Raw genomic sequence first — 24,785 nt, 5'->3', positions numbered from 1 at the left:
AACTAAAATCTCCTAAAACCCAGAGACCACTGGACCAATCAGCCTTCTGCACTTTCTTGGACTCTTTAAATGGTCCCTTCCCCACTTCCCTACTTTCAGCTTCTAGAGAGAAAATGAACCTATAAAGTATGTCTTGCCTATTGGTTTTCCCTTCTGTTGTATTGTACAGGCACTTAAACCAATGTGACACTAAAGGAAGCATCTTGTTTATTCCTACTGCCACTAAAAGTTATCACATGAAAATAAAGCCTTGGGCAGCTCCTGATAGTGAGGCTGACAGTGAGCCCCATGCAGCTGTTCTGGACCTTTTCCTACTGCTTCAGATCAAAGATGCACACATACAGGAAGATGCTGACGAGAAGGACAAAGTCCACTACCAGGCAGGGAAAAGAAGGTTGGATAAGCATGCAAGAATTTAACAATAGGGAAGGAGGGGACCTCCTGGGAACCAGTAACAGATAGCCAGACTCCTGGCAGGGCATAAGAGTAAGGTCTGTTGATGGCATTTCAAGATAGAGAAGCCAAGCAGATGAGAATCCCTGAAGCAGCGAGAAAAAAGGGACAAAGATGCTAACCAATGAGCTTTTCATTCCTGTACCGTTCTAGTGGAGCACCTGCTCCAAACAGAATGATGTCAGAGCCCCTTTTTGTTTAATGAGTGACTCTTCCAAAGCCCATCTCCATTCTTTCTGTAATTGCCCTTCAGTATTTGAAGACTGTTATCAAGTCACCCCTGTAACAGGGGTCAGGAGACCATGTTACTTTAGGAGAAAAGGGTCTGTAATTCTCCATATCTTCTTCTTCTTTTTCTTAAAGATGGGCAATATATTTTCCCCTTTTCAATCATTTGGGACCTCACCTAACCTCCATGAGTTCTCAGAGAGGTTAGCTAATGGCTTTGAAATTACCTCAGCCAATTCCTTCAGTATCCTAGGGTGCATCCCATCTGGGCCTACTGACTTGAAAATATCTAGCTTCTCCAAATATTCCCTAAACAGTTTTACTGCCCTAGGCTGTCTGTCTCTTTCCCTATCTTCGCTGCCAGCTGCACTTGTAATCTGGTAGCTGCCCCTATGTGTGTAGACTGAAGTAAAAAAGGCATTAAATACTTCAGCCTTCTCTGCATTATCCATAACTAAATTACCTTCTGCATTCTATAAGGAACCTATGGTTTCTCTATGGTTTCTCTGGTCTTTCTCTTACTTCTGACATACTGGTACAATCCTTTTTTATTGCCTTTTATGTCCCTTACCAGCTGCATCTCAAATTGTGCTTCATCCTTCCTAATTTTCTCCCTGCATGCCCATGTAATGCTGTTATATTCTTCCTTAGTACTATAATCGAGTTTCCACTTTTTATAGGTTCCTTTCTGAGTTTCACCTCCATGAAGAGATTGCTGTCTAGCTAGACTGATCTCCTGTTGCACTTCCCTTTCTTCTGTCACGCTGGGAAACTTGTTCCTGCACCCTTAGAAGGGCCTCCTTAAAATACAGCCAGTTGTCCTGGACTCCTTTTCTAACTGCCACAGGCCCTACGGTCAAACACCTAGCCCACCCCAAAGAAGGACCACCCCTTGTACTGAATTTTACAACCCTTTTGCCCTTACACACACTTTGGCCTTTACCACTACACCTATTGTTCAATCAGCAGGCAGGCTACATGCTGCAGCCCCCATGTTCCCGGCTGCAACAGCAGTTGGAGCGCTGAACTCCCACTCCCTTCTCCAGCAGCTACTTCCTACCCATCCCAGGGAGCAGGGAAGCGCAGTGCATGGTATGGGCAATGGAAGGTGTGTTTGGGGGGGTGGGGCTAATGCTTGCTTAGTGCATGAGTGGGCATGTGGTACAGCAAGGACGGGTAACACAGTGGTAGGAGGGTGTTAGGCCCAAACCAGGCCTAGCCCAGAGACCCTTCTGGGGGGAGGCCAACCTGACACCCTAAAGGGGGTGGTCAGTTTCGCGGAAGCTATGACCTAATGCATCTGCTGATGCTTGCTAATGCAGAAAAGGTGAACTGCCCTAAACAGTCCCTCTGCCCTGGAAAGTCCCATGCCTAGCAGAATGCCAAGATAACAATTCTAATTTTAAGAAATAACTGCTTGCAAAAAATGAGATAACAGCTGGCTCTAATCTCAGAAAAGGCAGTAAGGCTAAAAGTGAACTCCCCCTCTTGGAGAAGATGGGGGGGCGGAGTACATACGATGAGAAGAGTCGGGTCCCAAGTGGAACTGCTTCGGGGAGGACAAGGCTGAGGACCCGATAAAGGAGGCAGTCTCGCCAACCTGGATGCAGGGTGGGGTTCCCGAGACCTATCAGGGGATAGGGTGTGGAGTACCTTTCCTCCAGCCCAACACACTTGCAGCTCAGAAGCTTGTTGTAATGATTTCTCTGTGTTATTAATTTTTCCTCATAATAAAGAGTGGCACTTGGGTTTTACCTGGCATGTAAAATGACTTGTGGGTTACTCACCTACCCCTGCTAGGAAGGGAGGGAGTCCCTAACAGAGGGTACCTGCATGTGAACATGGCACAGTGGGTAAGGCATATCTATGTGACATGCAGCTTGGGACCTTAGGGCTCGCTCTGGTGCAGCCCACACAACGTGAGGCCCCTGCTGGTGTGGCCCACAGGGCATGCAGCCCCCAGCCACTTAAAAGCTGAACAACCTTGGTTTAACCCATGGATCATATTTGTATCCCACCTGCCTGTGGACAATCCCCAGTGCAAGGAAGTCCTGTGTCCCATGCTGGCACAATCTACACAGCACAGTACTGAAATGAGGCATACTGGGCATAGTTGAAGCACACGTTCACCACTAGCAGACTGACTTGTACAGTTGGGAAGGACAGCCGTTAGCACTAATTGCCACCAGAGACATACTACACAGGTCAGGCTTAAGCTAGTGAACGGTAAGTGGATAGTCTCAAAGGGGTAAAGCTCAATTCTATGTTATGGGTGTAGAGGGGAAATATGCTATTTCCATAACAGAATCATAAGACTAGTAGGGTGGGAAAGGACCACAGCAGGTGTAGTCCAACCCTTCCACCATTCAAGGAGACTGAACCATCCCACCCAAGGGTCTGTCACAAATTAGCCCAGGACCCTCCTCAGATGCCACTCTGATCCCTTCCCCTGCCTGCTCTGCTGCCTGCTTCCCACCCATTCTGCTGCTCTGCTTTCTGCCCCCTCCCTGTGCTCCCAGCCAAGTTTCCACTCCATTTTCTGCTCCCTTCCCTGTCCAACCTGCTGCTCTGCTTTGTGCTCCCTGCCTGATCTGCCACTCTCCCTGTGCCCCCTGCCTGATCTGCCTCTTTTTTCTGCTCCTTTCCCTGTGCCCACCATCCAACCTGCCACACTGCTTTCTGCTCCCCGCCTGATCTGGCTCTCTTCTTCCTGCTCCCTTTCCTGTACCCATCATCTGACCTGCCGACCTTTTTGGTTCTCTCCCCTCCCCACCATGGCAACCCTGTTGTCCTTGGCCTCCCTACTCTTAAAAGCAATGCAAGAATGGGTGAGGGGTTTCACAGCCTCTCCACGCAACCTGACCCTCCCTCAGTCTTCTTTCTCCAGGCTGAACAGGCGTAGCTCATTCAGCTTCCAAGCATGACGGAGGGTGGACGAGGGAGGGACATCGCGCAGACAATCGCTAGTGGGTTAAGCGCCCGCAGGCAGCCCGGCTTCCATAGGCACGCTCAGCACGCGGTACCTGCACCCAACTCAGAGGGGCGCTGAGAGAAGGACGCAAATAACACAAGTCCCGGCATGCCCTGGGGCGATAAGGCGTTTCCTCACTCTAGCCTCCCCCCTTCCCCTTCCTATTGGATGTTCCCTCTTGGGCCGCGTCGCTCGGTGGCCAATAAGAGGGAAGGCTGGGCCTGCTCTGGAAGCCCGCCGATTGGCTCTTTGAGGCGCGAGAGGGCGAGGATGAGCGGCGGCGGCGCCTAAAGCAGAGCCAGAAGGAGGTTCTGCGTGCTTTGTTTTTGCGGCTTCGCGTCCGGCCATGCCGAACCGCAAGGGCGCCCGCAACGCCTACTACTTCTTCGTGCTGCACCGCCTGCCCGAGCTGCGGCGGCTCGGCCTGCCCGTCGCGCGCGTGGCTGACGCCATCCCCTACTGCTCCCAGGATTGGGCGGTGAGCGCAGGCGGTCCCTGGGGGGAAGGGGCTCTAATAGTCGAAGCGCCCGGGCGGATGTGGCCCCCAGACGGGCACAGGCCCTTGTGCTGGTAACGACCTCACAGCCCAGTCCTCACCCCACCCCCACGCGGGCCCGGGAACGCAAATCTGTTCGAAATGAAAGACAAAAATAAAATAGATGCACTCCCTGAGTTACATTTCTAGAGTTCTTTTTCCTTCTTAGAATGACAGTCCTATCTGTCTCTCCCATCAAAGCCAAAGAATAAAAATATTGGTACCATTAGAAAGGTGTATTTTGCCTGATATAACACCCCACTCCAGCCTCTGATTAGCAATGCTGTATTGTCCCGTCTGCTAGTCAAAGAACTTTCTGCTTTGTGAAATGCATTTACCCTATTAGCAGGAACTAACTTATGTAACAATTAATTTTACTCAAAGCTGCTGACTGAAGATGAAAAGGAGAAATATACAGAAATGGCTCGTCAGTGGAAATCGGCAAAATCCACTGATGCATCAGGAAAACAGGTAACTGGTGAGAGAGTTTTGGTCCACCCAGATTCCATGCTTCTATTCTGGAGGATGGGAGAGCAGAACAGGAGCCAGGATCGGTCCACATTTGTGGTAGAGGACTACACTGTAAACTTGCAAAAGCCTAAATGGTGTCTGTTAACATCTTTTAAAATAAACAGACCAAAACTACTGCCGCGATTAGACTTTGCTCCTTTTTTTCCATAGCCCAGAAATGTTCGTAACTAATCATCAGTGCAAAACTATTTTATCTAGTTACTTTCGCCATGCATTTGTTCTGAAGTGGAAGAGAGCCTGAATTTTATTGTTCCAAGCTTTTACAGCAGTGTACTTTACCAGGGCTTTGGAACTAAACTACACTCAGACTAACAGTGATGGTGACAAAAAGTGTTAAAATAGTTGCTGTGAAAGTACTTGAGGCTGAAGGTGACAGGCAGTTGGACTAGGAGCTGTAGGGACTGTGTGGTTGTAAAACAGTTGCACCATATTAACCAAAATTCAGCTTTTTTTATACCAGATTAGTGGAGGCAAATTTGGCTTTTATCAATTTACACTGTTTATATATGCAGTAATAAATGGAAACCAATACCTGTATTAATAGAAGCTTCACTTGATTTTTTTTCAGATGAGCTTTGCTCTTTGAGTAAGTGTTAAGTTGATACCTTGGCAAATGGCCACAATAACCTCAGTTAACTAGGAAATGATTAACAGTTTGTGCCTCTACGTTTTCAGAAAAAAAAGTTTGTTTTTCTCTTGACATTGTCAAGTAGCATGTTTTTATTGTGGCTTTCTGTTGTCTTACATGCCCACTGGGTTCAAGCTCCCAAGCCTTATAACTTCTTTACTTTAAAATGGCATTGCAGATTTCTCTGTGCGAGAGCAATTAAATGCTCAGGCAGAACCTGCTTTCTTCCATGTGGTTTGCTTACCGCTAGTGTTGCATTTACTCGCGTATCATGCAAATTGTGTGCCTGCAATGAGGTGAATATGCCCTTAAAATCTTGCAAGTAATGGTAATAGCTGTTGTTTCTAATACTAATATGTTTTGGTGATTCTGCAGTTGTTAAGTGCTGCCAAGTATCTGTCCTGGATGGTCCTGGTTTGAAGAAATTAGTAGATTAGTGCACTGGAGACCCTAGGTCATGCTTCCTTAACTGGAAGAGACTGCAGATGTGAGAGCAGACCTAATCCTGTGAAAATTCCTATCTCTCTTACATGGCAGAAAAGGGGAATGTGATTTGTAGAAATACTGTATGAGTTTGATATAATTCATTGCTTTTGGTGTCTCATCAAGGAATGGGCAAACAGAATTTCTCTAGTTTCTTACCATTGGTAGAATGCACTCTTTTCGAACTACAGCTTTCTGGATTGCCACTGATCATAGCACAAAAGGCACAGTTTATGAAGGATATAGTCTCTCCACCTTTTTAGTACTTTAGAGATCTATAGACAAACTTCTAAGACTTACTGATTACTTCTAAGGTGAAGTCCTTTGTGCAAGAAGAGAAAACATGTTTGTCCTGTCTGCAGGTTCATACTGAGACTGCAGAACACAGTAAGGTTAAGAGGGGCTACAAGGAGATGTTTCATGCTTTTTATACAGGGTGAATCAAGGCCTGTCAGGGCTGTCCAAATTCTAAGCAGCTATGAGTGAGCCATGGACCCTTGGACTATACCACCTTCCCCTGTAACATATGCACAGCTCTACCCCTTCCCTCCTTCACACATACACATGGCACTTGTGGCCAGAGGGGGTGTGACCCATTCCAGACTCAAATAGCTGCAATGTGGGTGGATGGCAGCCCTCTACCTCAGCTCTCTCACTGCACTTCACGAGGGTCTCCTGGTAGTGTGAGCTCTGTGCCTCCCAGGGCCAGAGCTGGAAGCAAAAGCTAAGGGTGGAAGGGGGTGTTTAGAGACCCTGGCTGCAGAAGCAGCAGCTAGAGCAATCAGGGGTGGCAGTTGAGTAAGAGCCCACATTAACCCACACGGGCTGCCATTTGGACAGCCCTGAGCTATGTGGTGGTCCTCTCCTGGTTTGGTAGGAGCAGAATTGGTAGTATATTCAACTACCTTTCTTGTCTCCAGCTGTCCAGTCACACTTCTCCGATTCCTGCACACCTGCCCATCCGAATACAGAAAAGCCCAACTCTTCCAAATGCCGCTAATCTTCCAGGGAGGAATGATCAAGGTAGAGTAACTTGAAAGCAATGTGATTCTTATCATAATCTTGTTCATTTATACAAATAACTTACAAGCTGCTTTTCAGGCTTAGCTGAAGGAAATGGGGGGAAAAAACAAATATTCAAATCTATTAGACATATGCTGGCAAAAGCCAGACCTGGTAAAAATTAGGATTGTCATTGTCCTGTCATAATAAATGTCCTTTGTGATATAAATGTAATTCACAATGCTTTGGGTCAAATTCTGTTCTGTGCCATAACTCCCACTAAACTTGATAGGATCCATATGCATGTATTGAGGATGGAATATGGCCTTTAAGGTTTGAAAGGATTAGAAACTATTTCATGGTAGTAGAAATGATACAGAAATGCTATTTCACTGGGGACATACAGGGCCTGAGCTAGGCTTGTATCTGGTGGCTTGGACTGGTTAGCCCCTGGTGAGGAAGGGGTTAAAGTTACTGGGCTGATTTGGCCCTGCCCTGGTGTGCTTGCAGCCAATGCCAGGCCTAGTGGTATAAAAGATAGGAGTTGGTCAGCACCGAGTCCTCCTTGCACTGACCCTAAACCTGGCTCCTGGTCAAACACCCCCTGAGGAGTAATCCATTTGGATTCTCAAGTCAGTGTACATGAACGGCATGTGCCCCTGGCAGCTGGGTGGGGCATGGCAGCAGGAACCCAGTGGTGGTAAGCAGGGAACTGTGGACCACCCGCAGACGCCGCTGGTGGGGTGGTGAGCGGCAACCACCCACAGGCACTGCTGACAGTGTCAACAGTGCCTTTTTGCAGGGTGTTCACCGCCATGCTCGGGGTGAATGTGCACCTGTGTACACCCCTTACGCATCACCCCTGTCAATGCAGGTGCCAGGTAGCCTATAACAGAGGTACCAGGTGGCTCATTACCTTTTTTTTTTTTTAGGAGAATGTGGGCAATCTAGTGAACCTAACCCCTGCTACAAATCACAGACAATGTGTCCCATTATGCCCTTCCCAACCCTCAAACCATGGATATGAAAAGATGGAAATGCTGCTGGAATAGATGACTGTCCAACAGCAGAAAGTAATTAAGGACCTAGTGGCAACAGCTACTGCAGAAGACTGGGGTCTTATAGCAACCACTTGGACCAACAGTGTCCCTCTAGCTGGCTACAGGTCAGAACATTCCCATCCAGCTGACCAAGATGGGACCAACTGATGACCCCTAACTATGCTGGAGACATTTGAGAGTTACAGCTGCCAAACAATAGCCTCCAAAGCAACGGGCAGTGACCTTGTCTCTGTACCTATCCGAGACAGTCCTGCTGACCAAATGGGATCTTGTTGCTGAAATCGTTTGTGAATTACTAGGAAGTGAAAGCAATTGTGCTGGACATCCTTAACACTTCAGATGAGACCTTCAGATAGTGCTTTCATAGAGTGCTACCTTCCTTGAGGCTGACCCTGCCTTCTTGCCCAGCAGTTGAGGGACTGGAGCTGGCACTGATCCAAACTGGATGATGGGATGGGGAAGCAGGTGGAGGAGGTAATTCCTGAACGGTCGTCTGAATACCGCCCCTTGGGGGTAGAAGCTGGGTATTGTGGTATCAGCCCAAGGTGGTGGCAAAGGCTTGATGGAGCAATACCTGGCAGTAGAACCCTCTGGAGGGCCTACTTCCAAGAAGACCTGGACATGTTGAGGCCCAAGACTAGCTCCAAGGGCAGGCAGCCAGACAAAGCGGAGTACTTGGAGTGCCAACTGGAGCTGCATTTCCAGTCAGGGCAAGGAACCCTCAACCCTGGAGACTGGGGCCTCCACTGACCTAGGATGGGGACCCGTGAGCCCATTTCCCTGAACTAGAAGATTTGACTCCAGCCAGCACCAAAAGGGCCAGGAAGCAGGGGACCTCGCACCCAGGGGAACTCCCCCTCTAGCCGTAAGGTGGTTTCGCCTGTGGCTGCCTCAAGATTGCCCACACACGGAGTAGATCTGGATCTCAAATATGGATGGCGGAAGCATGGGCTCAGGCCTTCCAGTTTGCAAAACTGATGGTTCCAGTCATGGTAAAGGCACTACGTTAATAGCTTTGGTGAATTTGAGATGTGCCTAAGCAATTATTAGAAAATCCCTACTCCTGGACCCCAAGGGCATCCATGAGGATGTAAAACCCTATCCCGAGCCTGGGCGCTGTTGTCAGCGGAAAGGCTCACAAAGCTGAGCTTGGTAGGCCCGGCAGACTCCTTAACCTACCTTGTGGTCTTCAGCCAAGATTGGGAAGGCTTTGAGGAACTCATAAAGTGGCCACATCTTCCCTTCCACAATGTGGATAAGCACTGGCCCCAACACCTAGTCCACCAGCAGCCTTCATGGGGATATGAGAGGTCGAGAGTTCAGAGGGACAACCCCAGAAGTCCACTGAGAAGATGCAGCCCAAGGAAGGGAGTGGGACCCCTCTAGCACAGGACTATCCTGAAGAAGGGCCCTCTGGGTTTGGGGAGCCCTTGGAGGAGGTGCAACCAGAGGTAGAGGTGGGGATCCCTCTAGTACAGGAGTCTGAGCTCCTAGCCAAGGCACCCCAGTTTGTAACCAAGCACCTCTGCTGGTTACACATCATGAAGGAGATGAAACCCCACATTATATGGTGGTCCCTGCTCCTGCAGCCTTTCTTCTGAATCCATCATAGTGTTTTAAAAAGGTCCACTTCTGTGCAGACTTTTTCTTGTGGGGTGTGGGGGGAGGATGTATGCAGGGAGAGAAGTACCCTGGAAAGGGTCTCAAGCAGGAGCATGTGTAGTGGCATGGACTGGCTAGCCCCTAAGGAGGAAGGAGTTACAGAGTTGCTGGGCTGGGTTGATATGCTTGCAACCAACGCCAGCACTGCAGGAATGATATAAAAGTCTGGTGTAGAGTGGGTTGGACTCAGTGCTGACTAAGCCTGCCTTCGGGTCAGAAGTCCTCTAAGGAGTAAGCTATATGGACTTCTAGATCAGTGTGGGTGCCTGGGTAGATCGTAGCACAGGGACTGCCGAGCTGCCCCACTTACAGTCTGTATGCTTTATATTAGGTGTAGGAGGTGAGTACAAGGTTATTGGATGATAAACCTGTGAGCCTAGAATTATGCAAATACTAAGTAGGGAGGATCAATGCCACTTTTAGCTGGCCAGCACCTCATTAGGTACAGAAAGGTTGATTTCCAAAGATTGATTGTTAGCCCTTACAACATGCTCTGAAACTCACCTCTGAGAGTAAAAGCACTACCTCTGTAGTATGAGCTTGCCTGTAAAAAATGTTAATAATATTTGCAAGATGTTTTAAACAAGGGATGTCAATCACTTTCCAGATCTGGGTCAAGGAGCCACTTCAGCCTATTGAGCTCCTGGAGGGGCCAGGAATTCAAGGGCAGGGCAAGTAGGGGTGAGGCTACTATCAAATACTGGTGTGTGGAGCCACACTGAAGCTGTTTCTGTGGTGGTGGTGAAGTGACAGCTGAGTTGCCTCCATAACTCCCTGACATCACTTGCTTCCCTGCCAAAGGTGGGTCTGCATTTGGCCTAGGGGAAGTTGATGAGGTTTCCCCTACTCTAAACAGTCAACCAACAAATCAGTGTGTATAACTTGTGTAACCACCAAGCAAACCTCTTTAAGAGGAAACAGGAAGGGGAGAGATGGTGAGGGAAGTGGAAATATAATCCATCCTTTCCATACTGGAAGGAATGGCTCTGGTCAGCCTCTTTTTTTTTTTTTTTTTTTTGCTTTTTGCTATTAGACTGTGGAAGCTGGGCTTGTTTGAGGAGCCAGTTAACTAGTATTCTTGGAACCTATTACTTGGAAGTATTTTAGTATGTATGTTTCTTGTCCCTCCATACTGATGATGGGGGAAGTAAGGGTCATTTGGAGGACAGTGGTGGTTGATGGCTTTTAGGCCACTGCTGGTTTTTCATAACTATTCCCTGATATCTACAAAAGAACAATATCTGAAATTAGTTAAGTAGGAGATAAATTGGGCTTCCAGTGCCTTAACTTTTGCGCAAGTATTGTATGTCTTGCTGTTATCTTGTCATATATCTTTTTTCCTATGTGCATCTTTCATCTAACTGTTGTTCTGTCTGTTTTAGTAGCTTTTGTCCCAGTAAAATGGGACACTGGTTCTTGACTGGGACCAACTGGGTAGAGGAAGGCTGGCTCTCCCCTTTAGCAACTCTGAAAGTAACTTCTTCTTTCAGCTGTGCTTGGGAACAGTTTTTATTTCCTGAACATTCTCAGCCACGGAGAACTGCCCTCTCACTGTGAGCAGCGCTTCCTCCCTTGTGAGATTGGTTGCGTCAAATACTCGCTGCAGGATGGTATAATTGCTGACTTCCATTGCTTCATAGTGTCTGGTGAGTAATAAGGAGCAGGTGGGTGGAAACTTGTTATGTTATCTGGGAGCAGGATGGAGACTTGCTAAATCCAATTCTTGTAAGACCCATTCAGCTTTCCAAAATAAAGGCAATTTCTTATTTCCAGGTTAGGTATTCTGCCTGAACAAGTGCTGTCCTCTGTTTGTATGTGTAGAAAATGACCCTTGTCATCAGAACTGACTGAAGATTTGAAGAGTAAAATAAAACCTGGCGGGTGAAGTGCTTTAGAAGAAGTTATTGCTGTGTAGTTAGGATTTTGCACAATCTTGTGCATTGGGATTAATGGTGCTGTGCAGTTGATAGGGACCCATGTACTGTTATGCAACAGCCTGTAAAATGTGGCAGTCAGGGTCTATCCAAATGTGCATAGATAATTGATATTTATGTTTAATTATACAAGGACAAAGAAGATGGGTAACTACAGTAACTAACTATAGTAAAGTATAGTTCATAGCTTACAGTTCTTGTATCTGCTGCTTGCTTGATAATGCATATTTCTCTCTTCTGCTTTTTTGCAGAAGAGGTACCATGTGGCTTTCGGTATCACTGCCAGGCTGCAAGTGAGTATTACAAGAGGAAAGTAATGGGATGTAAGGATGGACAGAATCTGGTGTCTCACTGCTGTGCCTAAACCAGTCATAACTGTCTTACTATGATGTTTGTCCTGGGAACTCTGCATTTAACTGTAAAAAGAACGAGTAGAGCAACAGAGGAAAAGTTGCATGATTTCACATAGCTTCTTATATACCAGAATCTGTTTTTGTTTGTTTGGTTGTTTATTTGGTTGTTTCCTTTTAAAAAAACAAAACCAAAACTGGTCTTTAAAGAATGCTTAAGTTCTTCACAAATGATAGTATGTTTTGTTCAAATTTGCATTCCTGTTAATCATGGTCAGCTGCTTATATGCTGCCCTTCTACCTGAAATGCCATTTAGCTTGATCTTTGTCATAAACTGGCTCATTTTTGTACAGTGTTACACAGCTGTTAAGGTCCATCTTGGAGGTTACAGACTTTCAGTGACAGTTGAAATGTGTCCATATAGTGATATAATTGGTAATAAAAATCATGCAGTGAAAATCTCTAGGCTGGAAGGTGGTGCTAAAATGAGTAAAAATCTTAAGAAAAAGTAACCCCATGTGGCCTGCTATGGCAGTCCCAGTGACCACTTTTAATCCTAAACCATATGCTGAACAAGAAAAGGATTTAAAAAGCAAATAGCACTTGCAAATATGCTGAGGGCTTGTATCCAATTGGCTAATCCTACTAGTGGTGGCTCTCCATCAAAAAGTGTATCCTCAAGTCAGATTGAGAACCCTCAGATTTTGAGAGTTTTATACCTTTTTTTTGTTCTATAAATACAAATAATAAATAAGTAAATATCAGTATGTTTAGCAGCATTGCTAAATGTTACTACTGTCAGTTAGCCCTGCTGTTTTCACATGGCCTGTTTCACCTTTTTTTTTTTTTTTTTCTTCCCTTCCTCCCTTTGACTAGTGTGCATGTTCATAGTTCTTTCCTGTTGTGTTGAAGAACAGGAAGTTTAACAATTAGGATCTAACTTAATTGTTTCTTCCTTCTTCAAATATTTATATAATTGATCTTTAAAGGCAGAATAAGCTCACAGTCCCAAAGCATCACTATTTTGGGAAAATAAGAGGGTTTTTGTTGAAGGTCAGATTCTAATGAGTGTCTGAAACTGATAGGTTTTACCTTTTGGATACTAGTACAAAGACTTGAGGTAGCAAATCTTTTTAAAAAAAAAAAAAAAAAGTCCAGGTTTTGCATTCTGTTCTCACTTGTTTCCTCTTTACCTCCATTAGGTGATGCCACTCATAAAATTCCTGTTTCTGGCTTTGAACTCTCAAATGCTGCTTATCCTCTTGTATTGCATGAACTCTACAAATTTGTCCAGCCAAACCGGGGTAGCTGGCCACCAGTGTTCTGTAAGGTATGATCTAGTGTCTCCAGACTTAGAGCATTTTTCTAGAAGTCCTATAGTATTAGTTCAAAGCAAAGTTCTTAATCAGACTTTTATTTGATGACTAAGAGGAGTGTTTCCTAGTAAAAATCTAATGAGTAGCAGAAGGATAGGAGCATCTATTCTTTGCTCCATTACCGTTTTTGAAGATTTCACTTTCCTAGTTCCAATGCAGAGTAACTGTTTTCTTGTACTTGCACCTCTTAAAGGAAAATAACATTTCAGGATAATTCTGTTCTTGAGTTAGTTTTTTGCTTTCTTCTGCTGGCTTTCTTTTTTTTTTTTTTTTTTTGCTGAGTTGCTAACCAAGCAAAGCCAGTGGTGGTTTCTGAGAAGCTTCAAAATGATAGTGAAGTCTTTGTTTTGTACCGGGCTTTTAACTGTGGTGGGTGACATTTTTATTTAATGGCTGCTAATGTTGGCTGTCAGTATCTATGCTAACTGTGTCAAATGGTTTAAATATTACTATGCATGGATCCATTCATGCCAGTAGGAAAAACTGTAGATGATATAGAGCTTTTGATACCAAGTTATGGGGAAAACCCATGTAAGCTAATATCCGATAGCACTTGGCCAGTTTATCTGTATTACCAGCTCAACTTCTAAAATAAGCCTGGAGTCCAAGATGTCTCCAGGATAAATGAAAGACTGGCATGGAAGTGGGGTTGATTTTCTGGCTCAGCTACCACAATTGTAAAACTGTCTATTATGCAAGAATTAAATTAGTGGCAAAGAGTGTGTTAAGGATGGGAATAGGATGGGGAGGCCTTGGTATACTGTATTCTGTATATACTACTGATACTTCTTTCCTTCTAGTCTAATGACTGGCACAGAGTTAACTGGTGTCTGAAGCACATGGCTAAGAAAACAGGTAAGGCATTAACTATTTCAAGGATTCTTGGTCTCTTGGTAATGTCGGTTTTATGCTACTGTTATTGTACAATCTGCTGATACACCTCTTGACTACATTCTCTGAATGATAGGCATTGAGAACAAGTTTGAGCTCCGGAATGTGGAAGATCTGGTAGTGGAATTGTACCAGCAGAAACTTCAAAAGGAGCCCTCGAAGACCTGGGTTCGCAGCCAACTGGATGTCTCCATTTGGGATTACTCCAGTAACACGAGGTACACCAGCACGGATTGTTCCTAGTTAGTGAAAAAATATATGCATTGGTCCTGTGCTGTAAATTCTGTGCCCTCCCATTCTCCCCCACACCATGTACCTTGCATACATAAACCTTGCACGTTCCATTACTATAAGCTAGGTAAGATTCTGCTGTCTGTCACGGAATGGGGTCCCTAAGGATGGCTGTGATCTCCTAAGGCCCCTCGACCATACCGATTCAGCCTGATGGGCACCCTCTATTCTCGTCCACCACATCTTGATCTATTTTGTAATATAGGGAGGCTGCCTTCACGTTCTGTTGGCCACGGTGCTGATGGATTTCCTTGAACCCCATGGGTTTGGGACCCCTTGTAGGTCCTGTTTCAAACTAGATGTCCCAGGGACACCCCAGCCTATGTGTGTGGCTCCAACTGCCCCTTTCCCATGCCCCAAGCCTCACAGATGGCATTGATGTCCAGTCTGGGCCTTGCTGTGAATTGGCTCCCTTGTCTTCTCTCTGCGCCCTCGCTGGCACCAGGGTCCCCACTCTAAAGTGGGTCCCAAATGAGGCCGCCTCCTTTCCTAAATATCTTCACCCAAGCTACCGGTTTTATAAAACAACAACCAAACATAAGCCCCTGGGCTATAACATAACATAAGCCACATAAGGTGTGCTCGGCCCCTTTGCATTACCCAAAGCAGAACTTAGGCCTCTTTCCTTCACTTGCTCTAGGAGGGCTCCTTCTCCCTCGGCCGCCAGCAGAGACCTGAACTCCCTAGTCCCTGTCCTGGGGTTTGTATGGGCCCAGGGGCCTGCCCCTTCCGGCCAGGTGCAGGTGCAGGCCAGTTTCTTCATTAGCTAGCTACCATGGCAACCTGCATCTGGGCTCCTGTCTGACTCTTTGGGCTCTCCCCAGGCAGTTTCTGCTCTTCTAGGAGCAGGCACCTAAGTGCCCTGTGACACAGTCGTCAAAAAGAATGGCTGCCCTTGGATCATAGCTTGAATATGAATGAAGGAAATGTTATTGCAGTGTTTCTGTTTAATCGAGTTCTGCTCTTCTTCATCCATGAATACCTTTAGATTTAACTGAGTTCGCAGAACTTTACCAAAGAGTAAAATTAGATCTAGTTTTTCTAAATGAATGTTCCCTTACTATAATTGAAATGCCATATGTTAAAACTGAATCCTAATCAAATTTACTCTTCATCTTTATGTTCCCTGTTTCCTAAAGGATGATGCTTAAAGTGACACTGTCAACTTAAAAATAGCACAATAGTGGAAAGAATGCTGGAAGTAACTAAGACTACATAATTTAACCGAAAGAGTATAGGATAAAAATGTATTGTGATTGTCTGAGCATTTGAAAATACTCTCTGGTCAGTGTTGCTGCTTTTAGGTGTTTGGGGCAGTTTCCCTTATATTATGTGGCTCTTTCTCAAACAGCAGCAGTAAACAGTGCATTTAATGGAGAAAAACAGGGGGCAAATTTCGTGCTACAGCTAGATAACATGTAACCTTTGTAAAATTTATCCTGTGTACTTGCACACTGAGACAAAGACAATGAAAGTAGGCAACTAGGAGGAAAGGGATAGAAACAGTCAACAAGCTTCTAATCCTGTTAGACTGCATGCATCTTAATCAGGGTCCAATTGCTCCATACTGAACCCAGAATTTTATTGCATTTAGGTGCAAATGGCATGAGGAAAATGATATTCTAATCTGTGCTTTAGCATCCTGCAAGAAAATTACGTGAGTACTGAAAAGAGTTGTTTCCAACATGTTGGAAACTTAATTTTTGACTAACTCTTCCTCTGTAGTTTTATGCCTTTGACTTCTCAGACTCTTAATGTGGTTCCAAAGTCTTAGCATTTTTCCTAGTGACAGCCCTTCAGTAGTGTGGTGGTGGCTTTTTTAAAACTTCCTGTCATTTGAATGTTAGCAGTATGATGACATTGCAATGTAACTGTGCGGTAACAGTGACACGCATGGAAATGTAGCCTGGTAACCCAGTGACTGGACTAAAGTGTTGCTATCTTGTTAAATAAAACACATTCCCTATAAGAATGAATTGTTCTTGCTCAGCATCCATATTTTGCCTGAAACAGCATCCTCTTTTTCACTGATCCTCTCTCTCTCTCTCACCCTTGCCTGAAAATCCAGATTTGGGTGGGGAGGTGGGGTGAAACACACATCATTCCAGTAAAACTCTTCTCTTTTTTCCTATCTCTCTGGTCTATGTAGCTATTGTATTAGTAGTTCTCTGGCCAGTGTGTATGGAATCTCACTGACCGAAGCTCACCTACCTCTGCAAGACTGTATATCTAGCAATAACCCAAGTCCAAAGGTGGCAATACTGGATGCTGGACGTTTCCAGGTTAGCTTCTTTTATATATTGATGGCGAATGTATTTTGGACTAATGTAACTAACTGTCTTGGGTGTCTAACCTCCCAATATCAGACTGTAATATGAAGATGGGTAAATGCCCTGGCTGATGCTGCCCTATCAAGAATATTCTCCACTAGCTGGCTGGTCAGGTTTCTGAAGCTTACTGCAGGCCATCTGCAAAGTGCACTTCTCAGTGGAGGTCACTGGTAGTGGGATCCTTTCTGATCAGGTGTGAACTCTCAGTACACTTGTGAATGGGTAGCTGGACTGCATGTATAGGCATATGGCACACACTAATGAACCATCAGACAGTGAAGACTCTAGGGAGTTCATGCAGGGAGTTGGGCCAGCTGACCTTGAGGTCCCTTCTTGCCCTATGGTTCTGTTTTTATAAGGACATTAGACTTCCTGTCTCTTTCAAATCTTCCTCATTTGTCAGGGCACTGAGATTTTGCCTTGGTATGTTAAATGCAGCTTTCTGGCCATACGTTGTTATATTATGCATCTGGCTGTGATCTGACTGTGGGTCATTTTCAATGCACCCTTCCTCCCCCAGCTGCTTCTAGGTTAAGTGTCTCTGCTTCTTAAACTACTTAAGCCATATGCAAATACAGACAGCCAGATATTCAATAGTACAGTATTGCCTGCATCTCTGCCTGTCATGCTGAGTATCATGAGTTGGCATTATATGAAGGCATTTAATAATTTTGAGGGTATTTTTATATTTGTTCCTCCTACAGAAACTGAGGGCTCAAGATCCTTGGTCTACCAGATATTTTACTTCTCCAGTTCAGGATCAAGGATCTTTCTCTTCTGGTGAGTCTGAGGCTTTTGTGTTTGGAAGAGGAAAGAATGAGTATTAAGACCAGCAGACAGCTGCACCACAGTCCTTGTTCTGTTTTTAGCCCACTCAAATTTCTGGGCAAAGTAGATGGGTTTTATGATTATCCCATTATCTTGTGGACAGTACAGCTTCAGATCTTCCCTGTGTACTGTTGTAAACTTTTTTTCCCTAAACTCCTGAGATGGGTGATACTAACCTTTTAATGAACCCATGCGTATGCATAAAAAGGGGGTGGGGGGTGGGGCTTGTTTTACTGGACAGAATTTCCACAGCAAAGAAATTCTCCTTGGGTCCAGTCTCTTCAGCACTCCGTTAGGCAGCCTTCTACTGCCCTCCTTCTGCTAGTATACACCAGGAATGAAAGAACTCTCCGTGGTAACCTTGCTTCATGTACATATCTTCAAAACACTTCATCCACTATGAAACACATAGGATGGGAGAACTCGGTGAATAACCATTTCATTGGAAATTCTAACATAACTCTCCGTAAACACTAAAGTTGTTGAAAAAATCTTCGTTTTGTGTAACCTTTTCCATATGATAAAAACACTTTATCATATGGAAAGTGCATAAGCTAAAGTTTGAGTTTGTGAGCAGGCAAATCAACTTTTTTTTCTCTAAATCCCAAAGCATAATGTTGCCTAAGGGGAACTGAACAGACAGATCAAGGGTAGTTAGTCTGCAAGAGCTTTTAAACAGTTTAAATGGTTTTGCATCATTTAGTACCAATTTTATAAGTTTTGACTTAAGGAGTTAGTTGCTTGCAGTATAAAATGTAATGCATGGCATTTGCTTAAGACATGCCATTAGAGTTTTCTTTAACATTTTTTTAAATAATTGTGGGGTGGGGAGACTTGTTACCTGTGCACAGGTACCAGTATATCATGCCTATTTCTGCTTAAACTTGCTACCTTTAGTAGAATTGAGTTTGGGGGAAGAGACAGTGGGACTTCTATTTGAAGTTCAGTAATTGTGTTCAGTGCAGGTGGATTGACTTTCTTAAGAAAAATCTAAACACCAGTGTTTTCTTTAACACTAGTTTGATCAAGAGTTGCTTTTAACTCCTGATATAAGCTGTGGATGCTTTTACGCAGGCTTTTGAACAACCAACAGAAATGTTAAATGGCAAAAAGACCTCATCTAAGACGCATTCAGTTAAAATCATGTTGGTACCCAATCCACAGTCCCACCAGTCGCACCTCCTACCATGCCAGATGTGATTCTGAGATTGTAGATCAGACCCCAGTTACACCCTACTTGCCAGTGCAGGGGGAACCCAAGATGATGATAGGCTTCCTCTGCACCAGCAAAGGTACCTGACAATCACCTGATTCTTGGCTGGATCCAGGGACTTACCAGGGCAATTTAAGCCCCAGTGATCAGTTGCCATTGAATACTGGGACAGTCTACCAGGCCATACATTCATTTTAAGTTGTAATGGAAACCAGCCATAAAATTATTACATTCTTTTTGTGTGTAATAATTTTTTGGCTCGTCTTGCTTTTTGTTGCACCATTAGTTGCATGTACATACGGCCAGGTTACACTGTGACACAATTAAATGGTTATTCTCAACTTAGGCCCATGGCAGACATTATACTTAAATGTCAACGGCAGAGTAAAGACTCCAGAATAGTTAATGTCATTGTTTGTATCTTGGGTCAGTCCTGCAGTGAATGACAACTCATTCTTCTGAGGGGTTTCTTTAAGCTATTTGTAGATGCAAGCAGACATCACTTCAACACACTGTTCATGCATCAAAAGATGGCTTCCTGTGCATCTGTAGGGAATGACTATGTCCAATCTGAGATTTTCCCTGTCTTCAGGTGCTGATATACTGGATAGAATGCCACTGAACTGATGCAACCACCTTTAATCGATGGGATGAACCACAGCTTGCACTGGTGCAGTTCACTCCCCCTTGAAAATAGGCTGAATGCAGTAGGGGTTGGAATTAGTACACTTAAATCGGTGTCCATGACTGGTTTAGTTATCAATGTAAAAAAGAATCGATCTTGTGTGTGGCTGTCATTTCCTAAAGGAAAGTCTGGCTTTTGAAGTACAAGATAGGAGACAGTGGGCAAAAATACTAGTTCTGTAAACTAGCCTGACCCACCCAACACTGCACTGACCCAACAAGCAACGTCAGGCCTTTCCAGAAAAGAGGATGTCCCTTAAAGGTGACCTTGGTGTACATTAAGGCCAGTAAACAATACCTAGAGTCTCTTCCTTGGAAGTATATACGATAATTAACAAGTTCTTCTCAGCCTATTTCAACTGCAGCAGTAAGAAGTAGAGAAGTTTCCTCCACTTGTGTTCTTTAAATGCCAACTTGACTTGTACAATGTATGTTTTCATTTCATAGGTGACTCTCCCTCTGGAGTGAAGATGCCATGTGGAAAAAACACTGGGAAAGGAAGAGGAGTTGTTCGCTTTCTGGAAAACTTCTCCAATGTACCCAAGTCTTCCAGCAGCTGAAACCCTACTTCCTAACCTCATTTAGGATAGCTCTGTTTCTGTTGTCTTGTTGCTAGAATAGTAGTGTGGGGTAGTGCTTGAGAGAAGTTGCTTTGTTAATTCTTACGTAAAATCCTAACATCTCAACCTCTTGTTTTCTTGACTAAAGGCATCACTTCAGTTTTAGTTTCATTGCCAGTAAAAGCACAGATGCAGAAAGTGGTGGTGGTAATAATAGTCAGTGGCTATGTGTGTTTAGATTTTTCTGATGGTTTAATATAATAGCAAACAAGTTGGTTGAATAGCTTTTATTTGTACACTTACCTCTGTTCTTCCTTTTGTTATTGTGTCCTATCCTGTCTATCCATCCATTTTCTTCTACAGACACTCGCTCCCTCTGTTCTTGGACATTATGGAGACAGGTCAGTAGTTGCTGACTGATTTTTCCAATCTTAAAGTGAAAATAATTCCCAGTGGATGGATAAAAGGCAATGTGGGAAGTATTCCTGAGGGAATGCTGCTATAAATTCAGGCTGTCCCTTGCCCGCAGATTTATTTTTTGTTGTTGTTGCTTTTAGTGTTTTCTTGAAAAAGCTGCATTTCCCCCCCCCCATAAATTTTACTGGAAAGTCTTGCCAGCTGTGGGGTTTTTTTTGTTGTTTTTTGATTTAGATGCTGAAAATAACACTGTCTTTTGTGTTGTGCTTTTTTTTTTTAATTTGTATTTATACTGACATAACAATCTTGTGTCATCTGTTTCTTAAAACCTTAAGATTCCTGACAATAGATTATAACATCTTTTCTTTAAAAATTCTGAACCTAGTAGTGTTCTTTACATTTCAAAGTTAGCAGGTGTGGGATAATGCTGGTCAAAATTATTTGAGTACCAGTAACAGTGAAAGACAGAACTGAGAAAAGTGATTGCATTCTATTAAGGAACTAGATTCTGTACCTTAAGGAACAAAGGGATATTTGATCAGTTTACTGGGAAGTTGTTTCGTTCTGAATGCTATTTAATTTTTTTAGTCAGTTGCCTCTGTTCATTAATTATCAAGGGCAAAAAGAGTTTAAGTGTTGAAGTGATATTGTAGCTGTAATAGTCCAGGAAATGTGCATGAGGCAAGAGTTTTGAAGTTTTGTTTTGTTTTGTTTTTTTAAATGGGTGATGCCTTTTCGTGGATCATAGTAGAGAAATAAATATACAAGCTGTTGGGTACTAAGCAAGTTTCTTTAGAAACCTAGAGAGGCATGCCTTGTACCCAAAAACTTATCTAAATCTTTCCCAACCATCCATTTAGTCCAATAAAAGTATTGTCCACAACAATCCTGTCTGGTTTACCTGAGCTGCTTTTACACCTTCTTCCAACTAAAGTGGCTGTTGTATGATGTTTCCATAGCAACTAATTGGCATATTACAAAATGGATTCATATCCCTGTTAAGTAGCAAAAACACGGCTCTCATCAAGTAGTTAAGCCTTTAATATTTAACCTTACTCTTAAGGAGCTTGGAGAGTGTGTGTGTGTTACTCAAAACTAGCTTTATCTTCTGCCTGACGGACCAGTTTATATTCCTGTGAATTGTCTTTGTACGATTCAAAATTTCTATGACCTTTTCTACAGAGGATGTCATTCTACCTGATGAACCTTCACCAGGTAGGAGACTATAAAGCTTCTGAAAATAGAACTCTGAGAATGAAACCCTTGGAAATACTTGATATGCCTGATCACTTATTTTTTGAGTGACACCTGAGAGCTTGTCTCCATTCAAGCTTCAACTTGCAACTACATCATTGTTAAATTAGTCCAGGGCTGTTCAACTGGCAGCCTGCAGCTCACAAGAGGTTCTCACCCTGTTTGCTGCTCTCACCACTCCAGCTGTTGTTGCTACTGAGGTCTCTGAGCAACCCTTCCTCCTCCAGCTTTTGGTTCCTGCCTCTGCTACATGGAGCAAGGGAGGATCCATGGTCTATGTCACGGGGTGGGGCCCGTGAGCGGCCGTGAGCTCGCTAGCGCCCCCTTGCTGTGCCAATTAGGGTGATCCGGCACCCTCTACTCGCCCGCCACGTCTTTGCTGTTGAGGTTCAGAATGGGAGGCTGCCTATTTACCCCTATGACACCTTGCTGGGATCACCTCCGTTCCAAAGTGGGGTACTCACCCCAGCCTTATGGGCCAATGCGTGCCTCCAAACCTCCCCTTTAGCACGCCCCAAGCCTCGCAGCTGTTCCGTGGGACATTGTACGGTCCCCTGCCCCTCGGGTGCTCTCCCTCTGGCACCCTGGGCTCGTCACCCGCCTGGGGCCCCTGGGCCTGGCTCGCCATCGCCCTGTCACCGGCGCCCCTGGGCCTGGCTCGTCGTCACTGGCGCCCCTGGGCCTGGCACGTAGCTGCCGCCCTAGCTCCTCTCGCCCCTCTCGGGGTCTCTGACTGCGCTCCTCGCACCTCTCTTGCCCTCTCCGGGGCCTGTACTGTGCTTCTCACGCTTCGCGTTTCCCGCGCCTGGGCTCAGGTGGCCATAGCCATGCCTGGCCCCTTGACCCTTTCTTGGGTCGTTTGCCCCACTGGGCAAACTGCCGCCCTCATGGGCTGGGGACCAAAACCCATACCCTGCGCCACCTGGCGCAAACAGTTGTGCCCCACGGGCACTGTGCCCCTGCTGGGCACCAGGAACCCCCAAGCTGCTGGGGAGCTCCCGTGAGGCCTCACCCGGTCCTCCAGTGTAACTATAACACAAGCCGAGCCAACTGGCTATAACACAATCACCACAGAGCCTCCCTGCTCGTAATGTAAACTCCGAGCCCCTCTCGGGCTCCCAACCCTACCTCCCGTCAGGGTGTTCTCGTCCCTAGCATCATTGCAGCTGGTCAGCAAGGTAAGGCTGCAAGCCCCCAACTCTGGCCGCTCAGCTCAGCTCAGCTCAGCCCCTGCCCCTGCCAGAAGGGAACTACAAGCTAGGCTCTGGCCTAGCTGTTTATAAGGGCCTGGCCCTGCCCCCTCCTGGCCACATGACCTGCCTGGTTGCCCTAGCAACCCCCATCTGTGTTGCTCCAGGGTGCTTCAGCAGCCCTATTCCTCCTGCTAGTAGCAGGCGCCCTGATGCCCTGCTACACCTCTCCCCTTCCCGGGGTGGTGTCTCCTTAGGAGCGGGGCGCGGGAGTGCCCCATGACAGTCTATATAAGATTCAGCCCCCACCCACTTAGAAGGTGGACAGTTCTGTGTTAGCTCACATTTTCTTAAGGTGTTTGGGCCCTTTTTTTGAGAACCGTTTTGATTATATTTGTTTAAAGTTGTGGTTTGCAGTCTCAATCAGGTACCCTAATTAAATACCCAGAATAAGCATTCTTATTGGTCTGACTTCTCTCTCACAGCTGTGAGAAATCCAGAGCTATGGTTCCCACAAGTCTGCTCTTTGTAACTATGCTTTATAGTTGCATGAAGCTATACCTTACACAGTTCCATACTATGTGTAGCAAGAGCACTCTAAACTCCGTAGAGCAGGAGGTTTCTTACTATAATGTCCAGCAAAACCAAGTAATGTAATGTATGTCAGAATACATGTAAATAATGTTTTGCATGTACTGAATATAGTGTCCTTTCTTATTGCTACTCTACATTGTAATGGAGATGCCCTTGTAATAGGCGTAAGAGAACACAGTTAAGTCTTCTGTTGCTGGAGCGGTCTTGTTCGCATATGGCTTGACATCTCATTACTGTATTAAAAAATCTGTTTGATTCAGTTTAAGAGACAATATTTCTTGTCACTAATGCAGAGTGGAAGACAAGGGAGCATACATAATGGGGGCCAACAGCACCACTGCTCAGGCACAGTTAAAATTAGGAGGCTTATAGGAACTTGCATGACAGGGTTACTGAAAGTTTGGGGAAATAAAAAAACAGAATAGAAGTCAGTATGGTACTTGGAGTATTTTGAACCCCTTCTCTTCCTGATAGCTTTATAATATTTGCATGTAAGTAACAAGCTGAATCTTTTTATACACTAGTGTCACTGGGCTGAGCCAGGTGACAATCCACAATAGCATGAGGGCAGTGACTCAGACCTGACTAACATAGTTTAATTAAAGCTGGCTTTTAGAGGGGAGATGTGCCAGATGGTATGACTTATGTAGGTGTGCAACCTCTACATATGCAGACAATAGTCAAATATTGTACTTTCCACATTAGTGAACAGCAAAGAGTTTAAAGCTAACACCACTTTCTTTGATTTTTAACTGAATAGAATAAATTGCTTAATCACATGCCACCACCTCCCCCTCTGTATTAGAAGAGTGTTGGCATAGAAAAACTGTTCTCATTCTGAAGGTCATGAGTGTAAGTCAGTATAGCACTTTTCAGGCATGTGCTGCTATTTGATTCAGGATCATACATGTCATTAAGCAAAACTTGAGAGGAGAAATAAACTTCTGCTATTTGAAATAAAGCATATTCTTTTATGGTAAATGGGAGAAATTATCCTTGCATCTAAAAAAATCCAAAACACTTCCTAATACTTGGTCATCCGTTCTTTCTAATATATTCTGAAAGAAGACAAAGCATAAATTGCTGTTGACCATTTTCTTCTTTGTCTCAACTCCATCTGGGGGGTTTCTTTTGTTGTCTGCCTTCCATATTAATTATAATTATACAGTGAGATGTGTTCTTGGTTTATAAGTACTGAGCTATATTTGAAATGAGTTACTTAGTAACACTTTAGCAAATATTAATGAGGCACATTGAAACTACCAGCAAATCTTTTTCAGGACAGCTGGTTTAAAAATGTGTATGTAAAGTTGGTAGT

At 44.7% G+C, this 24,785-nt stretch overlaps 1 protein-coding gene across 1 annotated transcript; it reads left to right on the top strand.

Moving 5' to 3' along the window:
- The first annotated feature begins 3,923 nt into the window (after positions 1-3,923).
- Positions 3,924-24,192, top strand: MAEL (maelstrom spermatogenic transposon silencer). Its single transcript, XM_090059172.1, has 12 exons — positions 3,924-4,130; positions 4,572-4,658; positions 6,750-6,852; positions 11,045-11,200; positions 11,740-11,781; positions 13,042-13,169; positions 14,016-14,070; positions 14,183-14,324; positions 15,992-16,054; positions 16,547-16,679; positions 17,432-17,507; positions 19,900-24,192. The coding sequence occupies exons 1-12, from the start codon at positions 3,999-4,001 to the stop codon at positions 20,010-20,012; spliced, it is 1,230 nt and encodes a 409-aa protein (XP_089915298.1). The 5' UTR covers positions 3,924-3,998; the 3' UTR covers positions 20,013-24,192.
- Positions 24,193-24,785: the final 593 nt, after the last annotated feature.

The sequence above is a fragment of the Crocodylus siamensis genome, chromosome 1 (assembly GCF_052110815.1).
Source record: "Crocodylus siamensis isolate JL-2025a chromosome 1, ASM5211081v1, whole genome shotgun sequence".
NCBI lineage: Eukaryota > Metazoa > Chordata > Crocodylia > Crocodylidae > Crocodylus > Crocodylus siamensis.
Note: the sequence above shows the minus strand (reverse complement) of the source record. Positions and strands in the feature narration are given on the sequence as shown.

Bases quoted from the DNA above. Each gene is read 5' to 3' on its own strand.
- MAEL (XM_090059172.1), top strand. From the start codon at position 3,999: ATGCCGAACCGCAAGGGCGCCCGCAACGCCTACTACTTCTTCGTGCTG. The intron at 14,071-14,182 runs GTAAGGCATTAA...TCTGAATGATAG, and splicing joins GCACATGGCTAAGAAAACAG to GCATTGAGAACAAGTTTGAG. The intron at 14,325-15,991 runs GTACACCAGCAC...TATTGCATTTAG, and splicing joins GATTACTCCAGTAACACGAG to GTGCAAATGGCATGAGGAAA.